The sequence below is a fragment of the Myripristis murdjan genome, chromosome 11 (genome assembly GCF_902150065.1).
Source record: "Myripristis murdjan chromosome 11, fMyrMur1.1, whole genome shotgun sequence".
NCBI lineage: Eukaryota > Metazoa > Chordata > Actinopteri > Holocentriformes > Holocentridae > Myripristis > Myripristis murdjan.
The window spans coordinates 15,231,583-15,248,515 of record NC_043990.1 but is presented as its reverse complement, the minus strand read 5'-3'; the positions used below and the strand labels follow the sequence as shown (position 1 = coordinate 15,248,515).

The following is a 16,933-nucleotide window of genomic DNA, read 5'->3' as shown; positions in this document are numbered from 1 at the left end:
CAGATTCAGAGCATTACTGGCAAGCTGCTGATTCTTGCCGTTCAGATTCAGGACCAGGTTTCCACCTCATTAATTTACTGATTTTTTCTGGACCTCGAAATTATTGGGGGATCAAAAGGCCTGTTCTGAACTTTGAGGGGGCTTGTCCCACCTGTCTCCCTTATTTGCAGTGCCGATGTTTTAAAAAGTCTGCGGCTCGCAGTGGAGTAAGTTCACAGCTCAAGCTCAGTAGACAGTGCATCATGGCACATTAAGTTTTTGAGTGGTTGCATATCAGCAGCAGCATAGCATTTCCAATAGTGAAAAACAGCGTCTGTGTAAAGCAGAATGTGACAGCTAGTCCTGCTCAAGGCTTGTAAGACAATAAGACATTTTAATTATGCTATCGCCAAGGTTGAGCTCACACTTATTTAAAGCCCTTCTCATTACGTCGTGTTATTCCATCATCAGAATTGTTGTCAGTTCGCGCAACATCAACTCCAAGTCTAGAGCACTCAAGTGTTTAAATAAATGATGATGTAAAATTTCACTCACCCCGACAGAGAGGTCAGAGCTCAGGGTCACATACAGAGAAGGAGCCCTGAAGCCAAAAGGCATGCTGTTTCTTGAATCCCACTTGAATCCAACTGTCTTTCATTCAGTTTGTGATTAAACTGCCTTTTAAAACTTAGTAAAGTTTGAGTTGAGTTCATTTTAAGTCCCCATAATGATAGCTGGAAAACATGAAAGGAGTCTGTACAAGATGTGTCCTCCAATCAAGCACCTAATCCACTCCCTAACTGGTTTAGTGTTGTTCCTGACAGGCCATAAACAGCTCCTCCTTTATAGCTGTAGCCATCCCCCACCCCCTTACAATCATTTAGGCTCAGCTAGGTCCTACAGGTGGCATGCTGCACACACAATGAGAGAGGTGCAGCAGCTGTGACTGTAGCACCACCTTGGACCAATCAGTGTAAATCTGAAAAACAATGCTAGAATGTGGCCATGAAAAGCGTCATTCCCACCAAGCTAATCAAACTTCCATCTTCCAAGTGTCTGTGGTACAAAGTAAAGGAGACGTGGAGCCCGGTGGCAAGCGGTGTGAAGACGTCTTGTAAAATTTTATTTTCAAAATCCAAGGATCCAAGGTTCATGTGATGCCCTTCTAGGTGAGTAAAGACAATATTGTTTGGTGGTTAGTGACGGTGTGTGTTTTCTGAGACTGTGTTTGACTGCTGTGCCAGTGTGTGTTTTCATAAGCTGCAGGTATTCGGCCGCTGCACCAGACACTGTTTGTATGTGTGTGTGTGTGTGTGTGTGTGTGTGTGTGTGTGTGTGTGTGTGTGTGTGTGTGTGTATGTTCTCTGAGGTTGTATTTGTTGGCTGTGCCGAATAATATCAAAGTATATTTCACTTTTGTACTGCATGACTTTTGCTTTTTGTCCTGTATCTTCTTTGTTACCACTTGGTCATCTGCTGCCAAAGTAATTTCATACACCATTTCAAACACCTGTCCTTGGTGCTGTCCTTGGTACTGAAACTTTTGCCGACAGTTTGTCTCATTTACGTTGTCATTAGATGTTGTTTTCCCTCATGAAAACTGGGAAGCACGAAGGAACAGCGCGTGATCCATATTGAACTGGCTTGTGTTTCATCTGTAATTGAAAACACATAAATACTTGCTGAACAACACTAATAGTTTAACTAGAACAGCACTGCAACATGAGAGCTGAAATTTGCAGAGTCGCTCAAGTTAAATAACGTGCGCATACACACGGACCATCAAACTAATAGTTCAGTCCTAGTGCCTGGTGGGTGCTAAATTTTCCCCGTGTGTTTAATTTACAGCAGAAGAAGCTTTTAGAGCAGGACAGAGGCTGGCTAGCTGGCCAACTGTAGCCAGAATTTACTTGCGTCTGACTGGTGGCTAATGTTGTCTTCAATCTCCCCATGTAGATACTGCAGGCAAGGAGAAGAAATACACCATACAATCAGTGAGGCTCATACATAATAAATACAAAGAAATATCATTCGATTGTAAAAAAATAAAAGATCTTAGAGCTCAATAACCTCTGTGTTTCACTGCTATCAGTCTGTTTGATTCCAGTCCTCATTTCCCCCATGTCTGTTTACATTAACAAAGTGAGGAAAAGCTAAAGCACGACTCACAGGAGTCTGAATCCTGGCATAGCCATTGCCTTGCCTCAAATAAACACATTTGAGTGATGAAGTTTTGTGGACCGTGGCCTTGATGACTTACGTAGAGATCACGAAAATGTTTTTTATAGACCCTAAATCTGATCACTTCTGTGGAGTGCGGAGAAATGTTTTTGAAACCAGTGACCTTCACGACATATGTGGAGTCTAGTGTTCATTTCGGTCGAATGGATTTGAATTCTGTTGATTTCTGTAAAGGCAGAACTGTGATCCAGTGAGTCAAATCCTTTTATCATTCAGTCCCTTTTATCCTTTTATCGTTCTGTTTCTTTTGATCTCAGAAACTCATTTCAGCTCAACCTCTAAGAGACACTTGGACATGGAAAAGAACTTAGAATAGCCTTTTAACTCCTTTGTTTGTTAGAGGACATATGGTAAATTACCTTTTGGAATATAGCAGCAGCAAGGTGAAAACATGAGTTGACATGCTGAGTGTCAAAATGAGACCACGTTACTTAGGTGGCAGTGATACTTTTTTCTTTTCTTCAGCTGTTGAAGATACTTTTACAGCACATTCTTGTTACACTGGTAACATTTATACAACAATAGATAGGAAGAAGTTGCTATACACACACACACACACACACACACACATACACTATATTACCAAAAGTATTCGCTCACCCATTCAAATGATCAGAATCAGGTGTCCTAATCACTTGGCCTGGCCACAGGTGTATAAAATCAAGCACTCAGGCATGCAGACTGTGAAACAAGACATTTGTGAAAGAATGGGCCGCTCTCAGGAGCTCAGTGAATTCCAGCGTGGAACTGTCATAGGATGCCACCTGTGCAACAAATCCAGTCGTGAAATTTCCTCGCTCCTAAATATTCCACAGTCAACTGTCAGCTCTATTATAACAAAATGGAAGCGTTTGGGAACAACAGCAACTCAGCCACGAAGTGGTAGGCCACGTAAAGTGACGGAGAGGGGTCAGCGGATGCTGAAGCGCATAGTGCAAAGAGGTCGCCGACTTTCTGCACAGTCAATTGCTACAGAGCTACAAACTTCATGTGACCTTCAGATTAGCCCAAGTACAGTACGCAGAGAGCTTCATGGAATGGGTTTCCATGGCCGAGCAGCTGCAGCCAAGCCACACATCACCAAGTGCAATGCAAAGCGTCGGATGCAATGGTGTAAAGCACGACGCCACTGGCCTCTAGAGCAGTGGAGACGCGTTCTCTGGAGTGATGAATCACGCTTTTCCATCTGGCAATCTGATGGACGAGTCTGGGTTTGGAGGTTGCCAGGAGAACGGTACATTTCAGACTGCATTGTGCCGACTGTGAAATTTGGTGGAGGAGGAATTATGGTGTGGGGTTGTTTTTCAGGAGCTGGGCTTGGCCCCTTAGTTCCAGTGAAAGGAACTTTGAATGCTTCAGGATACCAAAACATTTTGGACAATTCCATGCTCCCAACCTTGTGGGAACAGTTTGGAGCGGGCCCCTTCCTCTTCCAACATGACTGTGCACCAGTGCACAAAGCAAGGTCCATAAAGACATGGATGACAGAGTCTGGTGTGGATGAACTTGACTGGCCTGCACAGAGTCCTGACCTGAACCCGATAGAACACCTTTGGGATGAATTAGAGCGGAGACTGAGAGCCAGGCCTTCTCGACCAACATCAGTGTGTGACCTCACCAATGCGCTTTTGGAAGAATGGTCAAAAATTCCTATAAACACTCTCCTCAACCTTGTGGACAGTCTTCCCAGAAGAGTTGAAGCTGTAATAGCTGCAAAAGGTGGACCGACATCATATTGAACTCTGTGGGTTAGGAATGGGATGGCACTTCAGTTCATAGTATGAGTAAAGGCAGGTGAGCGAATACTTTTGGTAATATAGTGTACATACATATATATGTATATATATACACATATATACACAATGACTAATTAATACAATTCTGCTGTTTTTGCTTTGTGATAACAAGCTTCTCGGCTCTTTGTTAAAGGGATACACCAATATTTTGAACTGTTTTTCATTTCTCTAATGATGTTAGTGAGCTGTTATGGATTTGTCGTCTTTTTTTCTATATCCCTGAAAATGTGTTTTGAATGGAGCATCCTTTTATTTTATGGATAAATTGATTCAACTCTATCGTTTTCTTCTATTGGGTTATTCAGTCGCAATGTGCTATCAAATTATATTTCTATTATTACTATAATTACTATTATGTAAAAGCCATTTTAGAAGTGCTAGATTACCAAGAATGTTGTGTCAGCTGCGTAAAAGTAAAAAAAAAAAAAAAAAAAAAAAAAAAGGTTACTATTTCATTACCAAGAAGAGGCCTAATTGTTTGCCAGGTTTGTCAAGCCAAAATGGCATTGAGCTATTCCCACTGTGGTATGTGACAGCACATAAAAAGTAAGACCTCACTGGCACGAAACATAAAGACATGTCAATGTGTCTTTGAAGGAAAACGCATCACGGAAAGCTTGCCAAAGAAGGTGGAAGGATGTTAGCTCAACAACGACTGGCAGCACATGCAACGACACCCGATCACAGCGATCAAATCATCAAATTACAAATATAACTGAGGGACATGCTACTGCTCATATTCGCTCAGGGTGTCAGCAAAGGGAGTTTATTTAACCAAAGCACAATATTACAAGCATGGTGAAAATTTAAGGCACGTAACCCTATCTGCCTCTGCTGCTTTCATACCTGTTTCACTGCAAATACAAAAGGGACAGTGAGGCAGCTGACCTGTGTGCTCCAAAAACAGAATGCATTTAGAAAGAGGAGATGACGGCATATGAGTGTGTATATCTGTGTGTGTATGTGTGTGTGTGTTGTGGTGTCAGGGCTGGTTGTGGTCGTGTGGTTAAGCATCTGCTTTCTGCCTGACCCACTGACCCTGAGCAAGAGAGGTAAAGAGAAAGAGAGAGAGATAGAGAGAGAGAGAGAGGGAATCATTGAGGGCTTGGTGTTCTGTTGGGCAGCGGACAGACGCTCCGTGTCAGAGATCAAAATGTTTGGTGTTGTCCATTGCAGTGCCCTGCTGCGCTTTTGTCAGCCGGCTGGACAAAAGACACATGCAGTCACCTCTAGTATGGACTTTCTCTGTTATTATATGACTCTCCATACAAACCTCTCTTCCCTGCACTTCAGACAAACATAGGCACATCCGCATGTTCGCAGCATAAATACGTATTTGATGTCTCATCACGGACACGCACAAAAGGAAAACGGCATGAACAACAAGCATGAAGAGACAGCAATTGACAGTCATTTATATGTATGTGTAGGAGTCTTTGTCAGCAATGTGCAAAGCAAAACTGCTCTCTAGATCAGCAAATCTGATTTGCATCTTGGTGTTTTGTGCAAATGCAGACTTGGTGTTGACAGTTTTATTTTGCTGAGCCAATAACTTTAAAATGATACGACAATAAGTGGTTATGTCAGTGCAATCTTTTCATCTAGAATTTTATGTTTTAGAGCTAACTGCATTTCATTGTGTGGTCAAACAGTGGAATAAGTTGTCAAGCAATTACATTCAAGTTGGCTACGGTCATTACAATAGAAAACAGGTTCGTCGATCATGCCTACTGTGGTGTCTACAGGGTTTAAAATAAAAAAAATGAAAATGAGAGGAGAGATGCTGGGTAACCAGGCGACAGCAGCAGCCCACAGCTGTGAACTGAGTGCGCCCAGAAACAGCCTGACAGGGCCTGCTGGGAAAACGAGTCTTCTCCAGGCATGGAATAGACAGGCACACACATGTGCACATGCACGCACGCACCCATAAAAACACACAAGCAGCCTATACACACACATACAGGACGAACAGCAATACAAAAACGCTCCCAAGGCGCAAAACTCAGACAAGAAATACATCACTCAGGAAGGAAATACATCACCTGCAGCTCTATGTGACTCCAAGCCAATAAGAATGCAGGAACACCTTTGTATATTTGTGTGTGTGTGTGTGTGTATTTGTGTGTGTGTGTACATATACACATAAAATTGTTCTTCTATATTTGTTAGGATTAGAAAATTACTAAGGGTTATAATCCACTTGCAAATGCTGACTTGTTGCTTTTTTTCATGTTCCCACATAGGAGGAAATCCTCATTTTATGAGTTCAGTTAAAAATAGGGGGATGGGGACTTAATATAAGACATGTGATGAGCTATGTGCGTGTGTGTCACTGTGAGTGTGCGTGCGTGCGTGCGTGCGTGTGTGTGTGTGTGTGTGTGTGTATTTAGATAGCGAGGTGTATGTGATGTCTGCTGACAGCCGTGCTGCAGAGGGTCTGAGGCACATGGGCATACCTGTCATCATAAGTCAGGTATAAACACATACACACAGGATCTCTCTCTCTCTCTCTCTCTCTCTCTCTCTCTCTCTTTCTCTCTCTCTCTGAGAGAGAGAGAGAGCGAGCTGTGGTGGGAAAACCTTCTTCATGATAACAACAAAAAAAAAGACGATTTTCACGGTTTGTTATATATTGATTAGTCAGCTCCTGCTGGGATTTATTAAACCTATTTAAAGAACAGGATATAGCTTCAAATATATATGAGGTTCAAGCTGTAAATCACACGACTTAGAATTTCTGACCTTTGCAGAGTTCTTCATCTGATAGCGGCAATACCACTGAGTTCGCCGAAGGTTCATTTGTCTAACTTACTGAAAAAAAATCGCATCACCCTCATGCATGTGTGTTGGTTTTCTTTTACCAAGTTCTGCGCTACAGCAACAACTCAAATTATTTCAACTTTCCCACTGTTACCATAGCAACAACCTTGTTATAAAAAAAAAATCCTATATTCACATCAGTGCTGCAGTACAAAAAAGGCCTCCCAGTGAAGTAACATACACCATGTTCACCTCCACACACACACACACACACACACACACACACACACACACACACACACACACACACACTCCGTAATACCACCTATAGACCAAATGAGAGTAAAGCTAGCAGTATACTTTGAAAGACATAAGGCGAAACAATGAAAGAACAGCCCAGCGACACAACAACAGGCATGGAGCAAAAAAAAAAGACGACATTCTTCCAAACACCCGAGGGACGTGTCTCCTAGCAAGAACATGAGATAGAACGCGGTTTCAATACCGTGCTACGAACAACACCACTCAAAGCTCAAACTACACTTAGCTATTTGAACTATCATGGTGTGTTATGTTTAGTATTGGATGAAAGCAGACAAAATGTGAAATCAGGATTCACAAAAAGGCAAAAATTAAACTGTAAAAATTCTTGGGAGGGAAGCTTAACATGGAAGAGACTTTTTATTGTAGCCTTAAAATATGTACCTTTCACAGTGTTTATGGACTGGATGTATGTTGACTGGATGTATGTTGTAAGCCATTGTTTTTTTGCACATTACAGTGGCTTCCCTCCCAATCATTTCTATAGTTTTCATGTTTAATATTACCATATTTGGGTAACCTCTTTGCACGAGCATCTTAAAAGTAGTAAACTGTGTGTGTCTGTCTGTAAGGGCGGAAGCGAGGAAGTGGCTAAATCAAATTTGACCCCTGCACCCTGGCCTAACCAGCAACCCACCCAGCAATGTGACATCAGAGCCAATCACAGACAGGTAGAGGGCTCAGAAGAAGAACAGACAAGAGAAAAGTTTGCTTCTGGGGGCTTTGCCAAAAGAACACCAGAAGAACCTGAACCAAGCAAGATGTCTTTTTGCCCTAAAAGTTTGACTTCTTATCAAGTATACTGGGGCCTTAACTGTAGTGGCCTTGTCTCATTACCACATAGATTAAGACACCGGGAGCTTGTTGAGTTGTGTGGTGATAGAGCTAAAACTATGAATTAATAATTAATTAACCTACAATAAGTTACTTATCATAAACATGTTTTTAATGTGGTCGTAATTTCTTTAGTTAAAAATTTATGTCATATTCTTAAGTGAAGAATATGATAGAATATTAAACAGAATATTGTAGGTACATTATTACCTACAGTAATGTTATTACTGTCTACACCTACAGTGCATACCTTCTTTAGGGGCCCAGAAAGCAATCACTGCTTTTACTAAAGATTCATTATTTATTGATTGGTAACAAGGAGTGCTTAAGTGCTTCAGAAATGATTTATGAATGTTAAATTGTTGCACGAGCCTGTGCTTATGTTTTGGTTTTGGTTTTATTTAAGCCATCCTGTATGTACCCTTTAACATTTTACTAAGTGCTCCTAATCCTTTGAGCATGCTGTAATTGAAGTCAGACACTGCTTGCTACTCATTAATAAGGCCGGTTGCAGTTCCTAATCTTAAGATGCAATGAATAAAAGTCATCATAATGACAGTCAGTGAACCATTTGTGGCCTTCGGGATGAAGAGTGGAGTTCTCTTTATTCACGCGATGTCCGTGTTTAGTTTATGTTACATTCAGAGTCAGAAACCCAACCTGGAAGACAGTGAACCAGATGGTAGAAGAGCCAAATAAATAAATAAATAAATAACATGTAATAAAAAGGACCGAAATGATCCTTTAGTGTCAGTATAGATGAAGTCTCACATCCAAGGTAAAGCAACTGAATTGACATCATGAGCACATTTAACCACCTGAGGTCAGTCTCTGGTTGTCATGGCATCAATATGCATTCATCTATAAAATAGGCGTGGGGATCGCTCTGAGTATAGACTACTTTCTCGGTGATAATGGCACCTAAAGCACCATTCCATTCTGTCCTTTATTCTATTCCCTGCATTTCTATTCAGTCAATTTCAGTGGTAATATGGAGCTCTGTTATTCCGCACTATTCATTTCATTTCTGTACTGCTATGTTCTTGGTTTTTGAAGGATTGTCTGTACAGACTACGTATTTTCCCTGGAGTCATTAAGGGCCTAAGTGTCTTCCTGAAGGACACGCTGACAGGGACGGACTCCAGCTGTCACCAGGGATCCGACCTTTGATCTTCTGACTGGACAGCATGCCGTTTGTGTGTCCATCCATCTTTTCTCCTTATATCCAGTACTTCACACTCCACTCCAGCCTTCCATCTTGAATACATGACCTACTTCTACACTTGCCACACTGCATGTTTCTTTACATAGAATACCTCACTGGACAGAATACCCTCTCCTTGCTCTCACACACACACACACACACACACACACACACACACACACACCAACAGGATGCACCAGCTGGGTACAAGACTGTCTGTCTTTGTTAATTTCTCCTGTCTCTCATTATGCATTAGAGGGTCTGTGCGTGCTTGTGTGTGTGTGTGTGTGTGTGTGTGTGTGTGTGTGTGTGTGTGTTAGAAGTCAAAATCATTAGGAAACTGTTAACACAAAACTATCAAAGCATTTTACCCATAATAACGATGGTATCATGATACAGGCGATTCTGTGATATGTGATATATTGTGAGATCAGTTATGATACATCACAATATCTGGCAGGAGTCAGTTGTGTTTTTCAGTGCTTTAATATGTACAGCAACTCCAACATGAACACGACACAACACTTCCAGTTAAAACACCTAAAGGAAGGGAGCAAATACACCTCATAACAATTGAAATCCGTGCAAATTAAGTTGAAAACTCAAGTATCGATACCTGGGAAAAGTGCATTGATAAACTATCACAAGAGGAAGGAACACAATATATTGCATTATAGGTTTATTGTGCCACCCATCCTATGAGTGAGTGTGTGTGTGTGTGTGTGTGTGTGTGTGTGTGTGTGTGTGTGTGTGCACGTACATCAGTGTATGTGAGAAAGTGGTCTCTCTCAGTCTCCTTCTCCTATTTCTGTGTGTGTTTGTGTGTATGTGCGTTTGTGCGTCTGTTTGTGTGTTTGTGTTCCCACCCTCAGGGTAACACATGCTATCCTGGGCTACCCAACATGTTTGTGTGGTTTTATGTGTGTGTGTGTGTGTGTGTGTGTGAGAGAGAGAGAGAGAGAGAGAGAGAGAGAGAGAGAGAGGGCGAAAGATAAAGAGAAAGACTGTGTGTGTGTGTGTGTATTCGTGCCTATTCAACATGTTCATGTCATTTCTATTTCTAATCATCAGAAATAATGAAGAGGCAACTGAGGATTGACAGATTGTGTGTGTGTGTGTGTGTGTGTACTGTATATGTGTGAAAGAGTGTGAGTGAGAAGGAGAAGGAAAAGGGTGGAGTCCAGAAAACAGTGTAACTTATCCAGTTATATTTCTTAAAGTCATAAAGCAAAACATTTGTTAACTAACACAGCATCCTGCACAAACCAAAAGTCATTCAGGAACTGAGGAAAACACTTGCTTTCAGTCTCACAGGGTGCTTATGTTTACAATGGCCCCTGTGACAGTGCTGTGTCTTTTCATTCAATTACGCTGAATTACGATTACACTGATTATACCATTCTGTAAATGTACATTTACACTAGACCTTGGAGAAAAAGAGCAATTGTATATAAAAAGCTGTTATGGATCCACAGGGCCCAGGAACAGCTGGAGCTAAGTGGAGAGCAGACTCTCTCTCTATGTGCCTATTCACATGATTATCACTTCTTACCATTTTATAGCCCATTGATAGCAGAGGCAGCTCAATGTGTGAAAATTGACATTTCTAACATCATAGCAGGCGAACACAAATACAAAATAGATGTCTAGATTCGGTTCTCTAATGATCTAAAAATGCACCATGTGGATGGCAATCTGTGTGCAGGAAATGAGTGTGCCAACTGCTTGTATGTTTCCCCTGCTTAGCACGCCTCTCTGTGTCAATGGACTGTGAAAAATGGTACAAATTCAGTGAAGGTAGATGTTGGAAGAGAAGAGAAGAGGAAAACAGAGGAGAAGTGGGACAGCGGGATGAGAGAAAGGCAGTGATTACAATGGATGTGAAAGCGGCAGCAGAGACGAATCAGCAAATACGAATGGAGAATGATGGATGGAGGCGAAACGGCGTAGAGGAAACGGGAGTAAGATATTGAAAAACGAAGAAAAGGCATGAATATACAGACTCTAATGCATAATTCCTCACTACTGTACTCAGCAGAGGAGCCCAGCCACTGGCAGCAACAAAGTGCAAAGGATATCTAGGCAGCGTTACGAACGAGAAAAAGAGAAACGGGGAGACAAGGGGCGAAGAGAGCAGCACAAATTAAATGGAAAAAAAGGCATGGAGCAGAAGACTCCAACTGAGAGTGCAATGCCCTCTGTTGTAAGATATCAAAGGCTTCAAATTCATAAAAAAATATGGACCAGTGCACACACAGAGGCGAGGAGAGGGGAGGAGAAGAGAGGAGAGGAGAGAGGAGAGGAGACAGCGAGTTATTGCAAAAATTCACTGTGGATGGAGGTTGGATCGAGGGGAGAAGAGGACAGGATTTAGTGAATGGGAGTCGAGAGGGACGGATGAAGAGAGAAAGGAACTGACGAGGCAGCAGTAAAATAAGGATGAAAATACGTATATACGCAAAAACACAGAGTTAGAGCAGAAAGAGCAGAGGGGAGAGGGGAGAAAGAGGGAGAGAAAGAGAGAGAGAGAGATAGCGAGGGACCGAGACGAGGCGAGGACAGGGGAGAAAGGCTGTTAAATATCAAAGCCCAGGGATAAATTTATGAATCAGCACAAATTCAGAAATGTTGCTGGCTTATGTTGATGGTGTGCAGCCCCCCCCCGCCCCCCCTCTTCGCTCACACACACACACACACACACACACACACACACACTTTCCCCATCCCTCTCTTCTGCTCTGCCTGTCTCCCTCATTTCTCCATCTCGCTCGGTCTGCCTCCCTCCTCACCTCTATCTCTCTCTCTCTCTCTCTATCCCTCTTTTCCTCTCTCCTTCCCAGTAAGTCGAAAGTATTTATATGATCAAGAGGCTGACTTTGCGACAGACACATCTCCCTCCCTGAGAAACCATCTATAAGCCACAGGATTAAATGTGTGTTAGAGAGTCTGTGCCGCGTTAATATTCAGTGTGAGTGTGCTTGTCTGCCTCTGCGTGCATGCATGCCTTGTGCTAATAGTCAGCGCGCGTGTGTGTGTGTGTAAGAGAAAGAGTTTGCGTGTCTGTGTAGGAGTGTGTCAACGTAAGCAGCACTTTGCTTGCGTGTGTGTGTGTGTGTGTGTTTGCCGTCTTTCTAATGTCTAACTGATAGCAGAAAACTCACAAAAATATTCAATCAATAACTAATACCGGCAAAAAATTACCAGTGACAGATTAATGGACAAAATCAATTGATAACTAATAACCAGCAATATATTTCACAACTGCACCGATCAATACATGATACCTAATGATGGATTGCAACCCTGTTCAAAGGACCATTTAACTGAGGCCTGATGCTCTGTCCAATTTAACATTGATGACCAGCAATACATTACAAGACTCTGCCAATAGATAACTGATCATGTAGCTGTCAGTGTTGTATTCCTATGCCTCGCAAATTTAAAACAAAAATAGCTGTTTTTAACCTTGTTCAGCTCAACTAATTAACTGTGAAATGTAATGGCAGCCTGACCTCGATGAGACACGACTGCTCCTGTTGGGTCGGCTCAGGTCAAGTGTGGAAAAGTCAGAAATTATGATTACATGGGAAAGCCTGGTCTGTTTTTTATCCTCTGGTTCCAGATGTTGTGTTTTGCCTGTTTATTTTTAATGGAAAACTTTTAAAGGTGGATGTATGTCGTCTTAAGGCATGGACTGATATAAGAATTTGTTTAAGTGGCATCTGAGGTTGAGTTTGGATTTGGTTTTTGAATGGATTTTACTGATCTCCGATTGAGCTGTTGGATGGAAAACGTAAATATCCAATTATTTCAGTCGGAAGTACGCAGTAAACTACATTCGTTTGTTAGCCTGAGGATAAACTGAGTACAATAGAAATGTTAAGGGTTATTGAGGCTCTGGTTTGTGGTGGCCAGGTTCAGGTTAGGTATGGACATTGTTTTCTCAGGCTTCAATCAGGTTCCGGGTGGTGGACTGAGTCAGTTCAGACAAATTTTCTCAACCATGGTCGGGCCAGACCGAGTTCAAAACATCAGGCCAGATTCAAGCTCTAACCACTAACAGGTTACTTGAGTGTAACTGATCACCTCTGCTACACTGTTAATCAATGCTGGTGCAATCCATATGTTCAATAGGTGATTGAGCATTCTTGGGGATTCCATAGATTGCCTTTAACACGTGCGGTTTCAAAAACCTTTGACGTAGATTTGCTGGAAAAGCGCAGGTTTGAGGGTTGTACCCAGCTGTGGTTGTAGCTCTGGGAAACTGGATGCAGCCTGGAAGTGTTTAAGGTCTATATTAGAGAGGGAGACGTGTGTGTGTGTGTGTGTGTTTGTAAGTGTGTGCGGGTGTGTGTGCGTGCATGTGCCCATGTGTGCAGTTGTGTGTTTGGTGAGCAAGTTAAGCCTTTGGAGCCACAGGACAAATCTGACAGACGGAAGGAGAGGAGGGAGCGGAGAGGAGATGAGAGCAGAGAAGTGCTAAGCAGAAGAGAGGAGAGGAGAGAGGAGAGGAGAAGAGAGGAGAGAGGAGAGGAGAAGAGATAGAAGAGGTGGAGTTAAGCAGAATGGACAAACAGTAGAGGAGGACGGGGAGAGGCGATGGGAAGAGATGAACAAGGAAAAGCAAAGAAAAGAACAGCAGGGCGGAAAGCGAGGCAATTTTTGAAACATTCTACCATTTGTGGAGTTTTTTTATCACTTCAAAACAAACATAATGCTTTTTAGAAGACATACAAGACAATTAAATTTTGTAAACTGTCCTATCTTTAACCTGCCTCCTGCCAATACTGTCTTCATGTGACTGTATTTTATTATGAACTAAAAGACTTTGACAAAGAGAGCATTCTCAATTAAAACACAGAAGCCCACACGTGACAACGGACTAAATCTCTTCCTCAAGTGTCTCGAGCCGTTCGGAAAATTAAGTTTTCATTCACAGCGCCGGGTGAATCCATTACCAGCCCATTTCATTACTTTGCCGGCTAGATTGTTTTTCAGAATAGAACTGGAGGTCCAAACAATGATTGGTTAGCTGCCAATGGTGGGTAGAGTACACTAATTTACCAGCCACAGCCAAAATATAACAGCATTTGGCCGGTGGCTGGTTTTAATTTTCCAGCCTGTTCTTAAAACCTCGGTCCCCAAAAATGTCAGCATGGATCAAGGGGACATTTAATTACACGTTTATTTACCTTTTTTTTCCCTGCAGTGTCTACTCTGTTTTCAAGGTTTTATTTGCTTGCGTTGCTTTGCCAACTTGCAAATCTGCATCTATCATTGTCAATTTATGACTCTCAATCTCAAACGACTACAAATATATTTTAGTCCGCCATGAGTAGACTACATCCATAAAGAGTTTCGCAAGGTTTAAGACAGCCACGAGGAGATCAGTGCCAGAATCTGTGCCCCAAAGAGTTTAAAATTAGATCTTTGGGTGCCTTCAGGAAATCCCACCTTTCTTGGCATTTCTGTTCAACTGACACCCAACAAAATTGGAGTTTCTCATCTGTCCATCACACTGGAGTGAAATAAATCTTAGAAATGGGTTAGAAAAAGAGCTGGAGATTGAGAAAGACGGCCTTTCCCTGGAAAAAAAAAAAAAAAAAAAACTGGGATCCCATAGTCTGAGATTGTGTAAGACAACTGTGTAGACATTTCCTTTGTTGATTTTTTTAATCAGTCTGGAAATCCCAAGTATTTCTGCTCAGCCAGTCTACACAGTCTCACTACGCAAGAGGATCATGCAGATTTTACTACTGTATGAAAAGTACAAATTGTTCTCAATATCGTTCCCAGTTGCTGGCTCTTTCTTAAGGTTTTCGTTCTTTTTTTTCTCTTATCTCAGTCCCCCTCTTCCTGCTCAGAATCTTTACACAGAGGTCACTCATATTTTCTTTAATTAATCTTATGATAGAATCAGCCTGGCTGGACATCAGCAGAAACCCAGACAAACCTTGACATACAGAGACCTGTACTACTGTTTTCTCGTGTCTAACTTGTTCTTTCTCTTTGTTTCTCTGCCTCTCTCTCCCTTTCCTCCCTCTCCTCCTGCCTTGTCTCCTCTTTTCCTGCCCTCCCCCTATAGCCTAGTCGAATCTCTCCTCTTTCCTTCTTTCCTCCTTCATCCTTCCCTCCTCCTCTCCTCTCCCTCTCATTCACGATACCTTGATCAATGATCAATTGGTTCCTATACCACAGAAGCCTCACCTGACGCAGCAATGGGTGTTTGCACAGATGTAAATGTGTGTGTGTGTGTGTGTGTGTGTGTGTGTGTGTGGTATGTGCGCGTTTGTGTGTTCATACAGCAGGAAGGAAGCCAGAAACTAAAAACGGAAACCAGATAAAGAGGAATAAAATTTAAAAAAAAAAAATACAGAGACAGACAAAGAGTGAGGACTGGAGTGCGCTAGTGTGAATATTTTAACATTTTATTTCACTCGACAAGGAGGGAGAGAGAGAGATGAAGATTGAGAAGAAGGGAGGAAGAGAGAGGGACAGGAATAGAGTGTGTGTGTGTGTGTGTGTGTTAGAGAGAGAGAGAGAGAGAGAGAGAGAGAGAGAGACGGGGAGACACTATAACATCGTTCCTCTTACACAGATAACAAATTGATGGGGAGGAGGGTGAAAAATTTGGAAATAAAATGCTGTGTAAGGCTGGGGCCTCATCACTATAAACTCAGCGTTCATGCAAACGCACACACACACACACACACACACACATGCATGCACCTTCCCACAGACACAGACACACACAGACACAAACACACTCCCGCACACTTTGGAATAAGCAGCTCACGTTCGCTGCCACAGCCCAAGAGCTACCGCAAGAATATTTATTGGCTACCAGCTCAATGGCTGTATTGAAGAGGAGGATGGAGAGAGAGAGAGAGAGAGAGAGAGAGAGAGGGAGGGAGGGAGGGAGGGAGAGAGAGAGAGACAGAGAGAGAGAGAGAGAGAGAGAGAGAGAGAGAGAGAGCAAACTGAGGCTGGGAGAAATTGAAGGGAGAAGGGAAAGAGGTTGTTGCCTGTCCGATTTCTCTCGTTCTCTTTCTCGTTGTTTCCCCTCATCCTCCCTGTGAGCCTATCCCTACTCCTCTGCAAGACACCTCTCTCTCTCACTCACACACACACACACACACACACACACACACACACACACACACACACACTAACACATACACCAGCCTTGCCTCTTCCTTATGACTGCAGCGGTATAGAAAGAGAAAAAAAAATACAGCACATAATCTCACCCAAGCCGCGCGCGCGCACGTGTGTCTGTTAAGTGTGTGCGGCGCGTGCGTGCCAGTGTGCATGCATGGGTTGGTGTCGCATCCCCTTACCTTGCGCGCGCGAGGAGAGCGAGCAGAGAACGAGACTCCAGAGAAAACAGCGCATCGCCGCCGTCATTCCTCCGTCCGTCATCTTTTCATTCATCCCTCTCATCCTCCTCTTCGTCATCCTCCTCTTCTCTGACGAGGGGTGCGCGAGACAGCGCTCCATGCCGCTATTAGTATTATTATTAGTATCAATACATCTTCCGCGAGCCAAGCGCGAGCCCTCTAAGCTCTCACCGGGCCGCATGCTGCTTCACATCCAGAAAACGGAGAGAGAGAGAGAGAGAGAGAGAGGGAGAGAGAGAGAGGGTGAGAGAGAGAGGGAGAGAGAGAGAGAAAGAGAGAGGGAGAGAGAGACGGCGTTTTCTTCGTCTCCTCCTTCTAACATAGACTAGATTAATCCTTTATATCCGAAAAAAATGAATTCAAGTCAACATCCGGAGAGAGGGAGAAAGAGAAAGAGG

General features: G+C 42.8%; 1 protein-coding gene across 1 annotated transcript in view; it reads right to left on the bottom strand.

Moving 5' to 3' along the window:
* csmd3b (CUB and Sushi multiple domains 3b) overlaps positions 1-16,716 on the bottom strand; it is a 409,385-nt gene extending 392,669 nt beyond the window's left edge. Inside the window, exon 1 of the mRNA XM_030063400.1 lies at positions 16,476-16,716. Coding sequence (XP_029919260.1) covers positions 16,476-16,716 — 241 coding nt within the window. The remainder of the gene's footprint in view (positions 1-16,475) is intronic.
* Positions 16,717-16,933: the final 217 nt, after the last annotated feature.